Source organism: Phyllobates terribilis, unplaced genomic scaffold (genome assembly GCF_046119375.1).
Source record: "Phyllobates terribilis strain yellow unplaced genomic scaffold, ASM4611937v1 Scaffold_1__5_contigs__length_1240528914, whole genome shotgun sequence".
Classification (NCBI taxonomy): domain Eukaryota; kingdom Metazoa; phylum Chordata; class Amphibia; order Anura; family Dendrobatidae; genus Phyllobates; species Phyllobates terribilis.
The window spans coordinates 750,862,301-750,877,100 of NW_027362761.1; the positions used below are offsets into that span (position 1 = coordinate 750,862,301).

Genomic DNA, 14,800 nt, shown 5'->3' on the forward strand with positions numbered 1-14,800 from the left:
GTACCACTGGTTCCACAACTGAACCATTCTGTACTGCAAGCGAAACTGGGCATCACATGCCAAGCCTATGGCGTCAAGCAGGATCTATTCAAATTTGCACAACACTGGGCTACAGGCCAGACATCCAGCTACAGGTGTCCATTGGCCTCATGCAATCACTGTTAAAGACTATCATGGCGCAGTGCAAGAAAACAATTGGATTGGAGGTCTATCCTCTTCAGCGAGTGCCTTTAGTCTTGGATGCAAAGATAGCCGAAGATTGGTCTGGAGATCACATGTAAAACTCCATGAAGAGGTCTTCATCAGGGAACATCAAAAACGGGTTATTATGGTATGGGGTGGCATAAAGTATGGTAGCTGGATTCCTCTGGTCTTCATTTCAGGAACATTAACAGCTTGGAGTTACATTAATTTGGTGGTGGAATCAGAGATATGGCTATTTTTCCAGTGTCTCAAAAGCGGTTTTTCAACACAACCCCAGAAAAACATGTTACCTGTGTTACTGTGAGCAGCCTAGATGACCTAAACGTGCTACCATAGCCTGCAAAGCCTCCAGACTTGTCTTCCAAAGAGCACACCTGGATATCATCAGTCAGCTGCCAGCAGTGGATCTTGATTTGTGTGCCCATGTGCATTCAGTGTGGCAGAACATTCCTCAGATAACAATAACCTCACTGATAGCATGCAAAAGAAAGATATCTGTGGGCGATGCTCATACACAATACTGAATAAATCAAGATGTTTAAAAAATTTGTTTCCATTTTTTTCATCATTTGAATATTAACATATCTATCCATCCCCTGATTTCTATAACTGCACACCTCACTTCTTGGTGTTGCAATTTTAATGTTGAGGAGGCCATACACTTTAGGCAGCTGTCGGGAAAGCTGTCAGTGGGAAGATGGTGATTAGCTATTGCCAGACACTTCTGGCAGGTTATCACTCTTGGAAGAAAAATCAGAGTCAAGACCCCCTCATACTCCTTAGATGATCAGCTGGTCTCATCGAAGCCAGTGCATTTTATGGTCAATTCATCTAATGTGTATGGACTCCTAAGCGACTGTTACACACAATGTGAGAACATTTCAGTAATCATAGGTAAGTTAGATACGTGGCTATAAGCTTTCCCTATTCATTCACAGCACACATCTAACACCCCTAAGCATAGCATCAAATAAATGAAAATATAAATCAGATGAAAAGCTTTAGCCACTCCTGGTCAAATAACCAGTCGTAGGTGAAGGAAACATACTGTAGGAGGGTTTTGTCATAACAAAAGTGCAAAAAACAAAACCTTGAAGCAAGCACACCCTTACATATTTCTGGAAATGCCAATGCTCAGTTAGTACATATTTGCTCAATTTAGTAGCTTAAAAAAACAGAAATAAAATCAGGTCAATTCGGTGTTTTGGCTTTTTTTCTATTGCAGAATTGCAGAGGTTGAAATGTCAAGCAATTCCTAGGTAAATTCACTTGTAAAACATGGATTTTGCGACAGGTGTGTAGAATAATGTCCAGTGTGAATCCAACCTTACGGACCACTGGTGTTGGTACAAGTGCCACTAGGGAGTGAATTGTTCTGCAGGACCACTTAAATATCCTCGCCTATAAATAGGTGGAAAAGTACATTTTGATTTCTTACACTATATACTCACTTTCTCAAACTGAAATAACATAAGTAGCTCATCTATTTGACAGTGGTGGTTGAAAGGTTGTAAAACCGTTTAGAAGTTTCCATATTTCTGCATAAAATTAGATGTAAAACATTAGAATTTAGAATCAAAACAAAATGAGTCAAAAATATTACTGTCATTTTTAAATGAAGAAAATGATCCAATATCACATCTGTAAGTAGCAAAAGTATTTGAGGATTAACTGATTATTTGAAGGGAAAATTAGAGTATGGTGTTTGCAATCAATGGGATGACAATGAGGTGTGAGTGGGTGATCTGTTTTATTTAAAGTACTGGGGATCTATCAAACTCTGATCTTCACTAGCCTCAAAGTTTTTAAGGTTGAAGGTAGACTAAGGATATAGGTTGAATTCAATGGACTTAAAATGTTGATCCACGGGAAGGCAAAAACCCCATGGAGCAGACACTAATAGCTCAATATTAGGGGAAACTTCCTTCCTAACTCCACATACGGCAATCAGGCTAGTTCTCTTGATCAATGCCCCATCACAGAATCTATTGCCCATAACCTGTAATATTATATTTTTCAAAAAAGGCATCCACGTGTTTCTTGAATTTTAACACTGATTTAACCATTACAACATCATGCGGCAGAGAGTTCCATAGTCTCACTGCTCTTACAGTGAAGAATCTGCATCTGTGATTATGATTAAACCTTCTTTCTTTCTTTCTTTCTTTCCTCTAGGCACAGAGAATTCTCCCTTGCCCCGTTCACAGGTCTAGGTGTAAAAAGATAATTAGAAAGATCTTTGCACTGTCCACTCATATTTGTACATTGTTATAGGATCACCCCTAAGCCTTCATTTTTTCAAAAGGAATAACCCCAAGTTTAATAACCATAGTATTGAAGTCCACCCATTCCCTTAAAAACCTTGGTTGCTCTTCTCTGCACGCGCTCTAGTTCAGCTGTGTCCTCCTTATACACCGGAGACCAGAACTGTAGACAGTATTTTAAGTGTGGTCACACTAGTGACTTGTTTGGAGGCAAAACTATGTTCTCGTCATGAGCATCTATTCCTCCTTTAAAGCATCCCATTAGCTTTGGCAGCAGCAGCCTGACACTGGTCCCTAAAGTTGAGTTGCCATCCACCCATACATCCAAGTCTTTTTCAGTGAGATTTACCCAGGGTTTTACAATTTAACACATAATTACACATTTTATTTCCTCTGCCCAAGTGCATAACCTTACATTTATCTACATTAAACTTCAAATTGCCATTTCTCAGCCCAAGCCTCCAGCTTACATAAATCCTTCTGTAATAAATTATCCTCCTCTGTATTAATTACGTTGAAGCATTTAGTATCATCTGTAAATATTGAAATTCTAATCTGTATACCCTTCTGCAAGGTCAATAATAAATATGATAAAACTACACTTTTGTGGAAGTGGATCATGGCACAAACAAAGGACATTTTTGAGGACCTCAGAATAAGAGTTGTTGATCGTCTTCAGAATGTTGACTGTTACAAACCCATCACTAAAGAATTTGGACTTCACCAGTTAGACTGTGTACAAATGATGGAAATTCAAGACCATTATTACACTTCCCGGGAGTGATTGACTAACAAAGTTCACTCATCTATACATGAGCTGAATCCAAAGAGAGCCCAACGACCCAAAGCACAAAAGACGTTCTACCTAAGAATAATTAAAAAAAGAATAAGGCTATGTATCCACGATGCAGAAATGATACTGACTTTTCCTGAGCGTTTTTGCATCTCCGCTGGCAGAAAAAAAGCATGTGGATTGTACATGCGTTTTCCTGCCAGGGACATGCGGATGTGAAGCGTTCTTCACATGCATTTCCGCATGCGGGTTGACAAGCACTTTCCAAGCGATTTTAGCATCACTTGGAAAGAGCTTGACAACTTTGTCACGCTATATAAATCCATGCAAACGGCTGCCTTACACACTTGTTATGCCGAGGCCTGGTGCCGAATGGCCCAGGAGGCCCCTACCGCACGTGTAGAGTGTGCCGTAGTACCTGCTGGAAGAGGAGAATTTTTGAGGCGGTAGGCCTCTTGTATGGTGGATTTGATCCACTTGGCAAGGGTAGCTTTGGAAGCTGGTAGACCCTTGCGGCCGCCTTCCAGAAGAAGGAAAAGAGAATCAGACTTCCAGAAGGTCGCAGTCCTAGACATAGATACGTAATGCCCTGACAAGGTCAAGCGTCTGCAGAGCCTTCTCCACTCTATGAACCGGGAGTGGACAGAGGGATGGCAGTGAAATTTCCTCATTGAGGTGGAAGTTGGACACAACCTTCGGAAGGAAGGATGGGACCGTACGGAGAACTACCTTGTCCTGGTAAAAAGCCAGGAAGGGTCGTCTGCAGGAGAGTGCTGTCAGTTCAGACACCCTGCGTAGCGAGGTGATTGCCACAAGGAAAACCACTTTCTGGGATAGAAGGCGGAGTGGGACTTCCCTAAGGGGTTCAAAAGGTGTTTCCTGCAATTCTGTCAGCACCAGGTTGAAGTCCCACGTTTCTAGTGGTCGTCTGTAGGGGGGAACCAATCGGGAAACCCCCTGAAGAAATGTCCTTACTTGCGGCTTGTTAGCGATGTACCTCTGAAAAAGCACCGAGAGAGCTGACACCTGGCTCTTAAGGGAGGCCAGGGACAGTCTGGCCTCCAGACCCGATTGGAGAAAACCAAGTACCCTGGGGAGGGAATAAGGGAGCGGGGTCTGGCCACGAGATTCGCACCAGGTAAAGAAGGCTTTCCAGGTACGGTAATAAATCTTAGCAGAGGTTGGCTTCCGTGCCCTGATCATGGTTCCAATGACGTCCGGAGAGAAGCCTGACTGGGTTAAAACCCAGGTCTCAATGGCCATGCCGTCAAATTGAGGGCCCCTGAGTTCTGGTGGTAGAACGGGCCTTGTGACAGAAGATCCGGGCAGTCAGGGAGACGCCAGGGGACGTCTGCTGTGAGCTGTACGATGTCGGCGTACCATGTACGTCTGGGCCAGTCCGGTGCGATTAGGATGGTTGGAACTCCCTTCTTGCTTGACCTTCATCACCACTCTGGATATCAGGGGGAGAGGTGGAAAAATGTACAGGAGCTGGAACTGGGTCCAGTCCTGAACCAGTGCGTCCGCTCCTAGCGCCCGCGGGTCGTGTGTTCTGGCCATGAAGTTGGAGACATTGGCATTGAAGTGGGATGCCATTAGGTCCACGTCCGGAGTCCCCCAGCGATGGCAGATCTGGCGAAAAACTTCGGGATGGAGAGACCACTCTCCCGAGTCCATTCCTTGCCGGCTGAGGAAGTCTGCCTACCAGTTGTCCACACCCGGAATGTGGACCGCAGAGAGAACCGAACCTGTGTCTTCCGCCCAGTGGAGAATGTGTGTCACTTCTCGCATCACCTGGGCACTGCGGGTCCCCCCTTGGTGATTCACATATGCCACAGCCGTGGCATTGTCCGACTGTACTCTGATGCGAGAGGCTGCCATTAAGTGATGGAAGGCTCTCAACGCCAGGAGGATGGCACGAATTTCCAAGATGTTGATGGGCATGGTTGCTTCCGCTGGGGACCACTTGACCCGTGTTGTGTGGTGCAGGTGTACCGCACCCCAACCCGTCAGGCTCACGTCGGTGGTCAGAACCTTCCATTGACCCATGAGAAAGGATTTCCCCTTTGTTAGTGGCTTGAGCCACCAGTGCAGGGACCTCCTGATTGACGACGTCAGCTGGAACTCCCTGTCGAGAGAAAAAGGGTTCCTGTCCCATGACTTGAGGATGGCTAGTTGGAGAGGCGGGAGGTGAAGCTGGGCAAATCGGACCGCTTCTATTGCCGCCACCATCCTGCCAAGGACTCTCATGGCAAACCGGAGAGATCGAGGGGGTTTGCTGACGAGGGTGCGAACTCCTAAACGGACAGGCAGTGCCTTGTCCTTGGGAAGGAGCACTAGACCCCTGAAGGTGTTGAATAACATTCCCAGGAAGGCCAGAGACTGACTCGGGGTTGGTGATGACTTTTGTAGGTGGACTAACCAGCCCAGGCGACTCAGAATGTCGATTGTGATAGAGACGCTGAGGTCGCAGTCCTTGAAGGTGGGAGCCTTGATAAGGAGATCGTCCAGGTATGGAACGACTACTATGCCTCTGGAGTGCAGGACGTCCATGGTGGCTGCCATGACTTTGGTAAACACTCTGGGAGAAGTGGCGAGTCCGAACGGGAGAGCCACGAACTGGTAGTGGCCCTGGTCAATTGCGAACCTGAGAAATCTCTGATGGGCGGGTGCAATTGGTATATGCAGGTATGAGTCTTGTATGTCTATGGAGGCGAGAAATTCTCCCTTCTCCACGGACGCAATGATGGACCGAAGGGACTCCATGCGGAAGTGACGTACCCGTACATATTTGTTGAGCTGTTTTAGGTCCAGTATGGGTCGTACGCCACCTCCTTTCTTGGGGACTACGAATAAAATTGAGTAGAACCCTCGGAAGCGCTTGGCCGCGGGGACCGGTACTATGACTCCTGCTTGAAGAAGCGAGGAGACCTCTTGGTGGAAGGCAAGAGCCTTGGTTGGCGGTTTTGGGGGAACAGAAAGAAAGTCTGTTTGGTGGGTTGGAAGTGAACTCTATCTTGTATCCCGAAGACACTAGTTCCCTAACCCACCTGTCTTCTGTAATAGGCAGCCAGACTTGATGAAAGAGCAAAAGATGGCCGCCTACAGGTGGGGTGTCTTCCGCAGTCTGTGAGTCATGATGTGGAGGAAATCTGAGATTTTCCTCCTTTGAACTTTGACTGGCCTGCTCTTGACTGCCAGGTCTTGTCCGACTTTTGCGTCGACCGCGAGTTGTCCCTGCATGGGGCGCGGTTGTTATTTTGTGCTGGTCTCGAGACGGACCAGCCCGAAGAGTTCCGAAAGGATCGGAATCAAGTTTGGTTACGCTTCTTGTAAGTGCGTTTGGGCTTCAGTTGGGGGAGAGAGGTACTCTTACCCGCGGTGACGTTGGATATCATCGTGTCCAACTGTTCACCAAAAAGTTGACCACTGAGGTACGGGAGGTGCGTGAGGGACTTCGAGGCTGCGTCTGCTTTCCATTCCCGCAGCCAGAGGATACGCCGAATCGTGATGGCGTTTGATGCTATCCCCTCTGCACCCCTTGCAGAATCCAGAGCTGCATGAAGCATGTTTAACTGCTACAAATGCTATTTGAACTGCTTGGTCCGACAGCTCAGGAGCAGATACTTGGAAGCCAACTTGTAAATTTTTTGCCCAAGCCAGGATGGCCTTGGCAGCCCAAACTGAAGCAAACGCTGGAGCCAGGGAGGCCCCTGCGGCCTCGAAAATTGAATGAGCCCTGCGTTCCACCTGCCGGTCTGCTGCGTCCCTAAGGGTTGAGCTATCTGGCAGTGAAAGGAGTGACTGTGCTGCTAGTCTAGAGACTGGGGGATCCACTTCAGGTGGATCTGTCCATTGTTTGGTGACCTCCTGTGGGAAGGGGTACCGCGCCTGCAGATATTTGAGATTGGTAAACTTCTTCTCAGGCTGTGAGAACTGCTTTTTAAGGATCGCCTTAAACTCTGGGTGGTCAAAGAAAACCTTAGGCAGCTTCAGAACTCCTTCAAAGGAAATCTTGTGTCCTGGTGCCTCCGGGGGCGGACTGGAAATGTCCAGCACCCGATGGATGGATGAGATTACATCCTCAACTAGCGCTGTATTGCTAGGGGGGGATTGGGATTAGGGACCCTTCAGTTTCCTTGTCTGAGTCAGAATCACAGATGTCTTCCGAATCCTGTGTATCGCTAAGGCGTCTCCTGCTGGGTGAACCGGGGCGGAGGCCTTCTCTGGTCGGGGATGGCTGTGTAGATCTGCATTGTCTGTCCCTGGCAGGGGATGGTCTAGATGACCTGGGACTACGTTGTTTCTCCCTAGAAGGGGATGACCGTGTGGTATGGGATGACGCAAATGAACGTGACCTGTGGGTCCGCTTGCGTCCTGACCTAGACGTGGATGTGCCCATGTCGTCATGTCCCTGAGTGGAGCTCTCCCTTTGCTGGGTAGCGTTCATAGCCGAGGCATGACTCTGCAGAGCCTGAAGCAATGTGGAGGTGAGGTCATCTATAGACCGTCATAGATTGCGACATCTGAGTGACCCATTCCGGCGTGGCATTAGACAGAGCTTCTTGGGGCTCTGGCACAGCAGTCTGGATGCAGTCCTGGCAGTGCGGGTACGTGCTGCCACTGGGGAGAGTATTACTGCAGGCTGTACAGAGTGCATAATAGCAGTCCTGCCTGGTTCTCTTGGACCTTGAGCCCAGCATAGTGCACAGGGGTGGCTATGCAGAGGGCCCTAGCTATGCAGAGGAGCTTATAGGATTCACAGCCGAGGGAAAAAACTCCAGCTGTGATCTTACCCCACCAGTGTGCCTCTAGGTCCAGCGCCGAACATCCACAGTCCTGTGCCTCCCCGGAGACTGGCAGGCCTGGTCTGTATCTGCCGACCAGTAGCTGCAGGGTTAATTCTTTTTCCTGCTGCAGATAATGGCCGCCGGAGAAAAAGTTTAAGGAAGAAGGGGGGGCGGAGAGCTGAAAAGGGCGGCAGTTTGCTGTGAAATCGCGCCCTTTCAGTCTGGATCCGCCCCTTCTATGACACTGTAGAGTGTCATATTTGTCATCCGGGGGGCGGAGAGGGGGTGGCGGCTTCGGCTAGGCCGGAGCCGCAGTCTAAATTAGATGCCTGATGCCCAAAGGGGCTCCAGGCCGGCGCGGAAGTCCGGGAGGGGGCCGGATCTGAACCGGACCCCTCCGGATTTAAAGGCAGGATAGAGGTGGGGGTATAAGCGGAAGGTGGGGCCCTGTGAAGAGTCCCCCTGAGGCACTATAGAGCTGGTGCTGCCGCAGAGACAGGGCGCAGGGACCAGTGCCTGTGTTGTGCCATGCCTGCCTGCACTCCCCCCGGCCCCGACAGGAGCCCGCAGCAGGGCTGGGGTCCCTGGATTCGGCTGCAGTGTGCTGGCTACTGGGAGCTGCAGAGTGCTGCCTGTACAGGCCCTACCTGAGGCGTTTCAACCTAATGCCCCCAGAGGGGGATTAGGGGGGGTGCTGCTGTCACCATCAGGGGGCTTTATCCTCGCCTCGACCCAGAAACCAAAAGGAATTGGGGAAGGAGGGGGGTCTCGACTTCGAACCAGCACCCAAGGGGCTGGCGAAGGAGCGACATGGGGAATAGCCATCTCGACTTCAACTGTGCACCCCATAATAGGGGGCAAAGGAAGGAGCCATGCCGGGAGTCTCGCAGGAGACCCACTTTTCTTCATCTGTAATCCCGTCTGAGAAAAAGGAGTAAAAGTTTTAGGTGTGCCTCCTATGCGACACTAAGCAAAAACGGGAGAAGGCTGACGCCGTCCAGGGGTGTATACTGCAGAGGAGGAGCCACGGTTAATCTTTTTCAGATTATGCATAGTGTCGCCTCCTAGTGGACAGCAGCATAACACCCATGGTCCTGTGTCCCCCAATGAGGCGACAGAGTAAATAAAAAAATAAATCTATACTTACCTTCCGATGGCCCCCGGAGTCTTTATTCGCTAAGTACTGGCTGCCGGCAGCTTGCGTTACACTACACTGAAGGACCGGCAGTCACATGACTGACGTCAGCGCAGGTCCTCCAGTCCACCACGATCCACCGGCATGGGAGGGCGAGCGCAGCGGGGGCCATCAGAAGGTAAATATAACATTTATTTTTTTATTTTATTCTTTTTTTCACAGGTTCTATGGTACCTGGGTCCAAAGGAGAGTCTCCTGTCCTCCACACCTGGGTACTATCCGCACATTGGAAAACATGGAATGCGCATCTACATATACAGTGATGCGGAATCCATGAGTTCCAAGCAAAGTCAATGGCGGCGAAAACGCAGCGCTTTCGCAAAATAATTGGTAGTGCTGCGTTTTTTTCCGCAATAACCCGCAGCGGAAATTTCTGCAGCATGTGCACAGCACATGCGGATTATCATTGAGGAACATGGCAGACCTTCTACCAAGCGTTTTTTAAGCGTTTCTGCCGCTGCGGAAACGCTTAAAAAACGCATCGTGGGAACATAGCCTAATAGTTAAAGTTTTGGAATGGCCAAGTCAAAGATCTGACCTTAATCCAATACAAATGTTGTAGAAAAACCTGAAGGGAACAGTTTACAGGAGTAAACCCACCAACATATCAGTTTTGTAGGGAGAAATTAGCTAAAAGTCCTCCAAGCCGATGTGAAGAACTAATCAACAATTACTGAAAATGTTTAGATGCAGTTATTGCTGCACAAGGGAGTCACTACAGAAAGGTTCACTTACTTTTGACACGCACAGACATGTCATTGTATAATTGTGTTCATTTTAAAACATGACCGTGTAATATTTTGGACTCATTTGTTTGATTTGATTTATCTGTTTTTAGAAGGTATGTGAAAATCTGATTTAGTTTTAGGTCAAATTTATAGAAAAAAGGAAAAATTCTACAGAGGTTGACAAACTTTCAAATATGACTGTAAATCTTGTTCACACCTGCTGAAGTGTGTCAATATGGAACAGATGTACAGTACCCGTTAGTTTGCTTTTAGAAACCTATTTGCACGATGCAGAAAACATACGCATGGATTTGTGGGTTCCTGAGGTTTTTCAAATGTAGAACAAGCTCTAGTTTATTGAGGGTTCTGAACAAAAATGCTTTAGATATCACCCATTATAATTGTATCAAAATGGGTGAAATTAGAGGAAAAGGCAGATGCACATCTACAGTACATGTTAGCACATGCAGAATTATTGGCAATTCTGTTTTTGTCTCGGAAAAACAAAACAAAACTATCAGTAACGCACCGTGTAAATCGGAAACAAACTGTTCTCCGTAATAGTAGAACAGCTGTAATTGGGGCTGGCATGGACATAAACCATATTTAAAAAAATATTGTCCCACATTTATCAAAAATGCTGTAATTTGTGCCAAATCTTAAGTGTATCCACTTCAACTCCGTTTCTCCATATTTATCATATGTCTTAATAAATTTGGAGCAAGATTTCAAGCATGTCTAGTAGACTTCCAAATATTAGAAAATATCAGATGACCAATGTGTCATTTTTTTTGCTCAGTAATGTTGAATTCTGCAGAAATTGTGTCCTTTTATGCTTGTTAAAAAATTGAGTTTGCAACAAAAATAAGACCAGGAGCAAATACATTATTTTTGCCAGCTACTAAAAATGGTGTTTAAAATAGCGTAAAACGTTTGTAAGGCTGAGTTCACACGATGCGTATTTCATGCGTTTCCGCGGCGTTTTTGCAGTTGCGTAAACGCCGCGGAAACGCATGAAAAACGCATGGTAGAAGGGAAGCAATGTTCCCCAATGGAAATCCGCATGTGCTGTGCCCATGATGCGGATTTTTCCGCAGCGTTAACGCTGCGGTCAAAAATCCGCAGCATGTCAATTAATTTTGCGAAAACGCGGCGATTTCGCCGCCATTGACTTGCATTAGAACGCGCCAATTCCGCAAGACAGCATTTGTACTTGCGTTATTGGCGCGTTCTAATGTGCGGATGGTACCCGGGTGTGGAGGAGAGGAGAGTCTCCTCCACACCCAGGTACCATTAAAAAAGCTGTAAAAAAAGAATAAAATAAAAAATAAATGTATTCTTACCATCTGTCGGCCCGCGCAGCGAGTTGTAGGACCTGCGGTGACGTCAGAGTCATGTGACGGGTCACGTGACGCTGACGTCGGCAGGTCTTTCAATTCAAAGTTGCCGGCGAGGGAGAACGGAGTGAGCAGGACAGCGCGGGCCATCGGAGGTAAGTATATACACTCTCTCGGGTCACACTATATAAATCCATGCTGTTTGCATGGATTTATATAGTGTGACCTAGTTGTCAAGCACTTTCCAGGTGATGCTAAAATCGCCTGGAAAGTGCTTGTAAATCTGCATGCGGATACGCATGTGAATCTGCATGTGGATCCGCATGTATTCTGCAGGGAAAACGCATGCACAATCTGCATGCGTTTTTCTGCCAGGGAGATGCAGAAATGATGCAGAAATTTTCTGCTTCATTTCTGCATCGTGTGCACATACCCTTAATGTGTGGGAAAATTTACTACAAGGAAAAGTGTTAACTTCCCCAAGTGTAATGATTAATGTCCGCCATTGTATTTTTGTCTATTCTACGTGCCTAAAGTGACACAGCTTCAGCGTTTAGGCGTTAAGTCATTACAAAGTACAAAATTAGCAAAATTCTACTATTTTTATTAGTTCTAATAAAAAAGAAAGGTTATTTTTAAAATTGTTAAACCTCATTAAAGTCCAGAATACTTCCTTATTAACAAGATAATTACAGAGCAGGGAGCCAGTCGGTCTCCAGCAGCCTGTGACCCAGTGCTTGCTGGGTGATCCGGAAGTCACAACTCAATATAAGTCTATGAAAGCCTTGTTCTGGCTCTGATAGACTTACATTGAGATCTTGCGACCGTTATATGTGACTTCCGGTCAGTCAGAAGTTGCAGCCAGTGTGGGCCCGGAGCAGCGCCAGGAAGTGCTGAAGGTGGCGGCTGGTAGGTATAATACCAGGGTCAGTGAATTTAGATTAGTAGTACCACTCTAGCTCTTAAATATAAAAACCGCTGGAATGATGCTTTAAATCCGATATTCCCATCCTTCTCTCCTTCCCCAACTTTGCCATCAGGAGCCTAAATAGATTAGATCGTTGGCTAATGGTCAGATTTGGCCAACTTTATCTAAGATATATTGCCATCTTTAGAATATTTCTGTACCCAAATCTTCTCTTTTCTGCAGAGGTTTTAATTTTTTTTTTACTAGCGATTAAATTGAGCAAATACCATGATCGCTTTCTTCCATGAACAGTTTCTTTTGTCTCATGCGGTCCCTGGCACGTCAACTTCCTTCTCATATATTCATTCCCCCTAAAACACTTGTATCAATCAGCTGCAAATACGTTACCAAAAACAAAACAAATAAAAAATAAAATAAAACAAATATACTTCACCCAAAATGATTACTTTACCTAAGGTTTGGTAGATATTTGTTTTGATTGCTTTAGGATATAAATGATAACATTATTAGATGACACTAAACGTATACTAAAGGTTACATATGAATGCAATATAAAAAGGTCTTAAAGAAACATTTATCCTTCATTTAAAAAAAATAAAAAATAATAATAATCTGGTAATCCAGCAGCAAGAAAACACCAAACCAATGCATAACCGAATGAACGGCACATACCGGTAGGTACTGAAAGATCCTCAAAAGATATTTTGTGTTTTGTTTTTTTATTCCTACTTTTTACCCAGATTTCATATGTCATACCCGATCAAGGTCAATATGTCCCATAATCTATACAGAAGCCTGATTTTGTTCTTGCCTGAATGGGGATTGCCACAGGCCATCTGGTAATCTTTAGGGGGTCCCTGCAGCACCAGGTAAATAATAGTTTTTTGAAGTTTACATTTACACAATATAATTTTAGTATTAGAATCCAAATCCACACATTATTATTTTGACCTTCACTAATGTTTTTGGCTGAAAACTATACAGAGGTCCTTTAGAAGACAATGTAAGATGCGCTGAAGATATCCCCATTTTATATAGGAATTTTAAACAGTAAAATCTAGAATATTGAAATGAACGCACTGAAGGATGGTACCGCAAATGACACATTTTCTACTTCAGATTAAACCGGAAAATAAAATAATAAAAAAAACAATGCATGCCACTGATATCATATATAAATACAAGTACAATAAAATATGTTTACAAAGTATCAAAACCATACCATGAAAGTTAAATTACATTAAAAAAGTGAAAACTTTTTTTTCCCAGGCTTAACCTTAAAATCCCATACAAATCTTTGCATCCTGTAGACATTTGAAAGCACTTCATTCATCAGAAAAAAATAGTCAGATCAAATCTGTTCAGCTTGTTTGTTTTCCAGATTGTTCTGTTTCTTCACGCTCTTTGCTCTTAGCCAAGTGCACATCAGTGCCCACAGAAAACCGCTGCATAGGCGTAAGATGACCCTCGTCCTGTCTTTCTAGACTAGCAGCTGAAGGCTCGGACAACCAGGACACAAGAGGGCATCGGTCTCTACTTGTGGGCTGGAGGGGATAAAACGCTTGACACTCCCAGTGCCCAGAGGCTTTGTCTTGCTCCTCACTTTCAGACATCTGAACAGCGATTTGTGGCACTAAGCGGCACTGCTGTTCGTGAGCTGTAATTACTGATGATATACTTGCTGGTCTTGCTTGAATCCATGAGGTTTGGTGGGGCAGCCGTTCCCATAGCACAGAGCTGTTCTCGGTTTTCGGCCCATCTGTAACAGACTCACTCGAAACGTTCTCCTGCTCGTCAAAGCTAACTTCTTGAACAGCTTCTTGTTTTTTGAAGGAGTCCCTTCTCTCTGAGAGATTAAGCCTCCTCATAACTACAACTTCTGAATCATGTTTTTCTGTTCCCCAGTCTTTATTACGACTACCAGTATCGGATGTACCATCTGTACCATCAGGCGATTCCTCCCATGGCTGAATTTCTGGAGGGGTCGTCTTACGACCACAGCTGAAGTGGCTGGACATCTTTTCTACTGACTGTACTCTTTTTAAAAGAGGCGAACGAGGAGCTTCTGTCGCTCTGCTACGTGCCCCTTGCCGAACAATGGCAGGGGGTGACAAAGTCTTACCCTGGAAAACGCCATGACAGGTTCTGGAATGGCCAGGTAACAAAGGAGAAGGAGAGCGTTGTGGGGAAGATGGTGCCTGATGAGCAGGTGATGGAGTGCAAGCCAGCGGAGATGGGGGAATGCTGCTTGTGGACTTCCTTCGCCCTACCTTGTAACGTTGTCCACTGAGCTTGGGTGCTAAACACTGCAGGGAACTGGGTCGAATGTGACCAGCAGGTGAGCTTGGCGTGCTAGAGCATGGAGATGTACTTTGAGGTGATACATTATCTAGGAAGCAGAAAGGTTTTTGAAGTTAAGTCGCATTGATGTAGAAAATATCAGTAAATATTACTATATACTTACCATGAGCTCATACATTATATGATGTTCTAGCAGCAAATTGCACTTAATATGACTATATACAGACAAGTGGAAAATGAATCACTTCACTGGATAGGAG

At 45.8% G+C, this 14,800-nt stretch overlaps 1 protein-coding gene across 7 annotated transcripts in view; it reads right to left on the reverse strand.

The window, feature by feature from the left end:
- Nucleotides 1–1,430: 1,430 nt before the first annotated feature.
- MAST3 (microtubule associated serine/threonine kinase 3) overlaps nt 1,431–14,800 on the reverse strand; it is a 201,576-nt gene continuing 188,206 nt past the window's right edge. For all 7 annotated transcript variants that reach the window (XM_073636889.1, XM_073636886.1, XM_073636888.1 and 4 more), the window contains one exon: nt 1,431–14,628. In XM_073636889.1, coding sequence (XP_073492990.1) covers nt 13,601–14,628 — 1,028 coding nt within the window. In that variant the 3' untranslated portion in view covers nt 1,431–13,600. The remainder of the gene's footprint in view (nt 14,629–14,800) is intronic.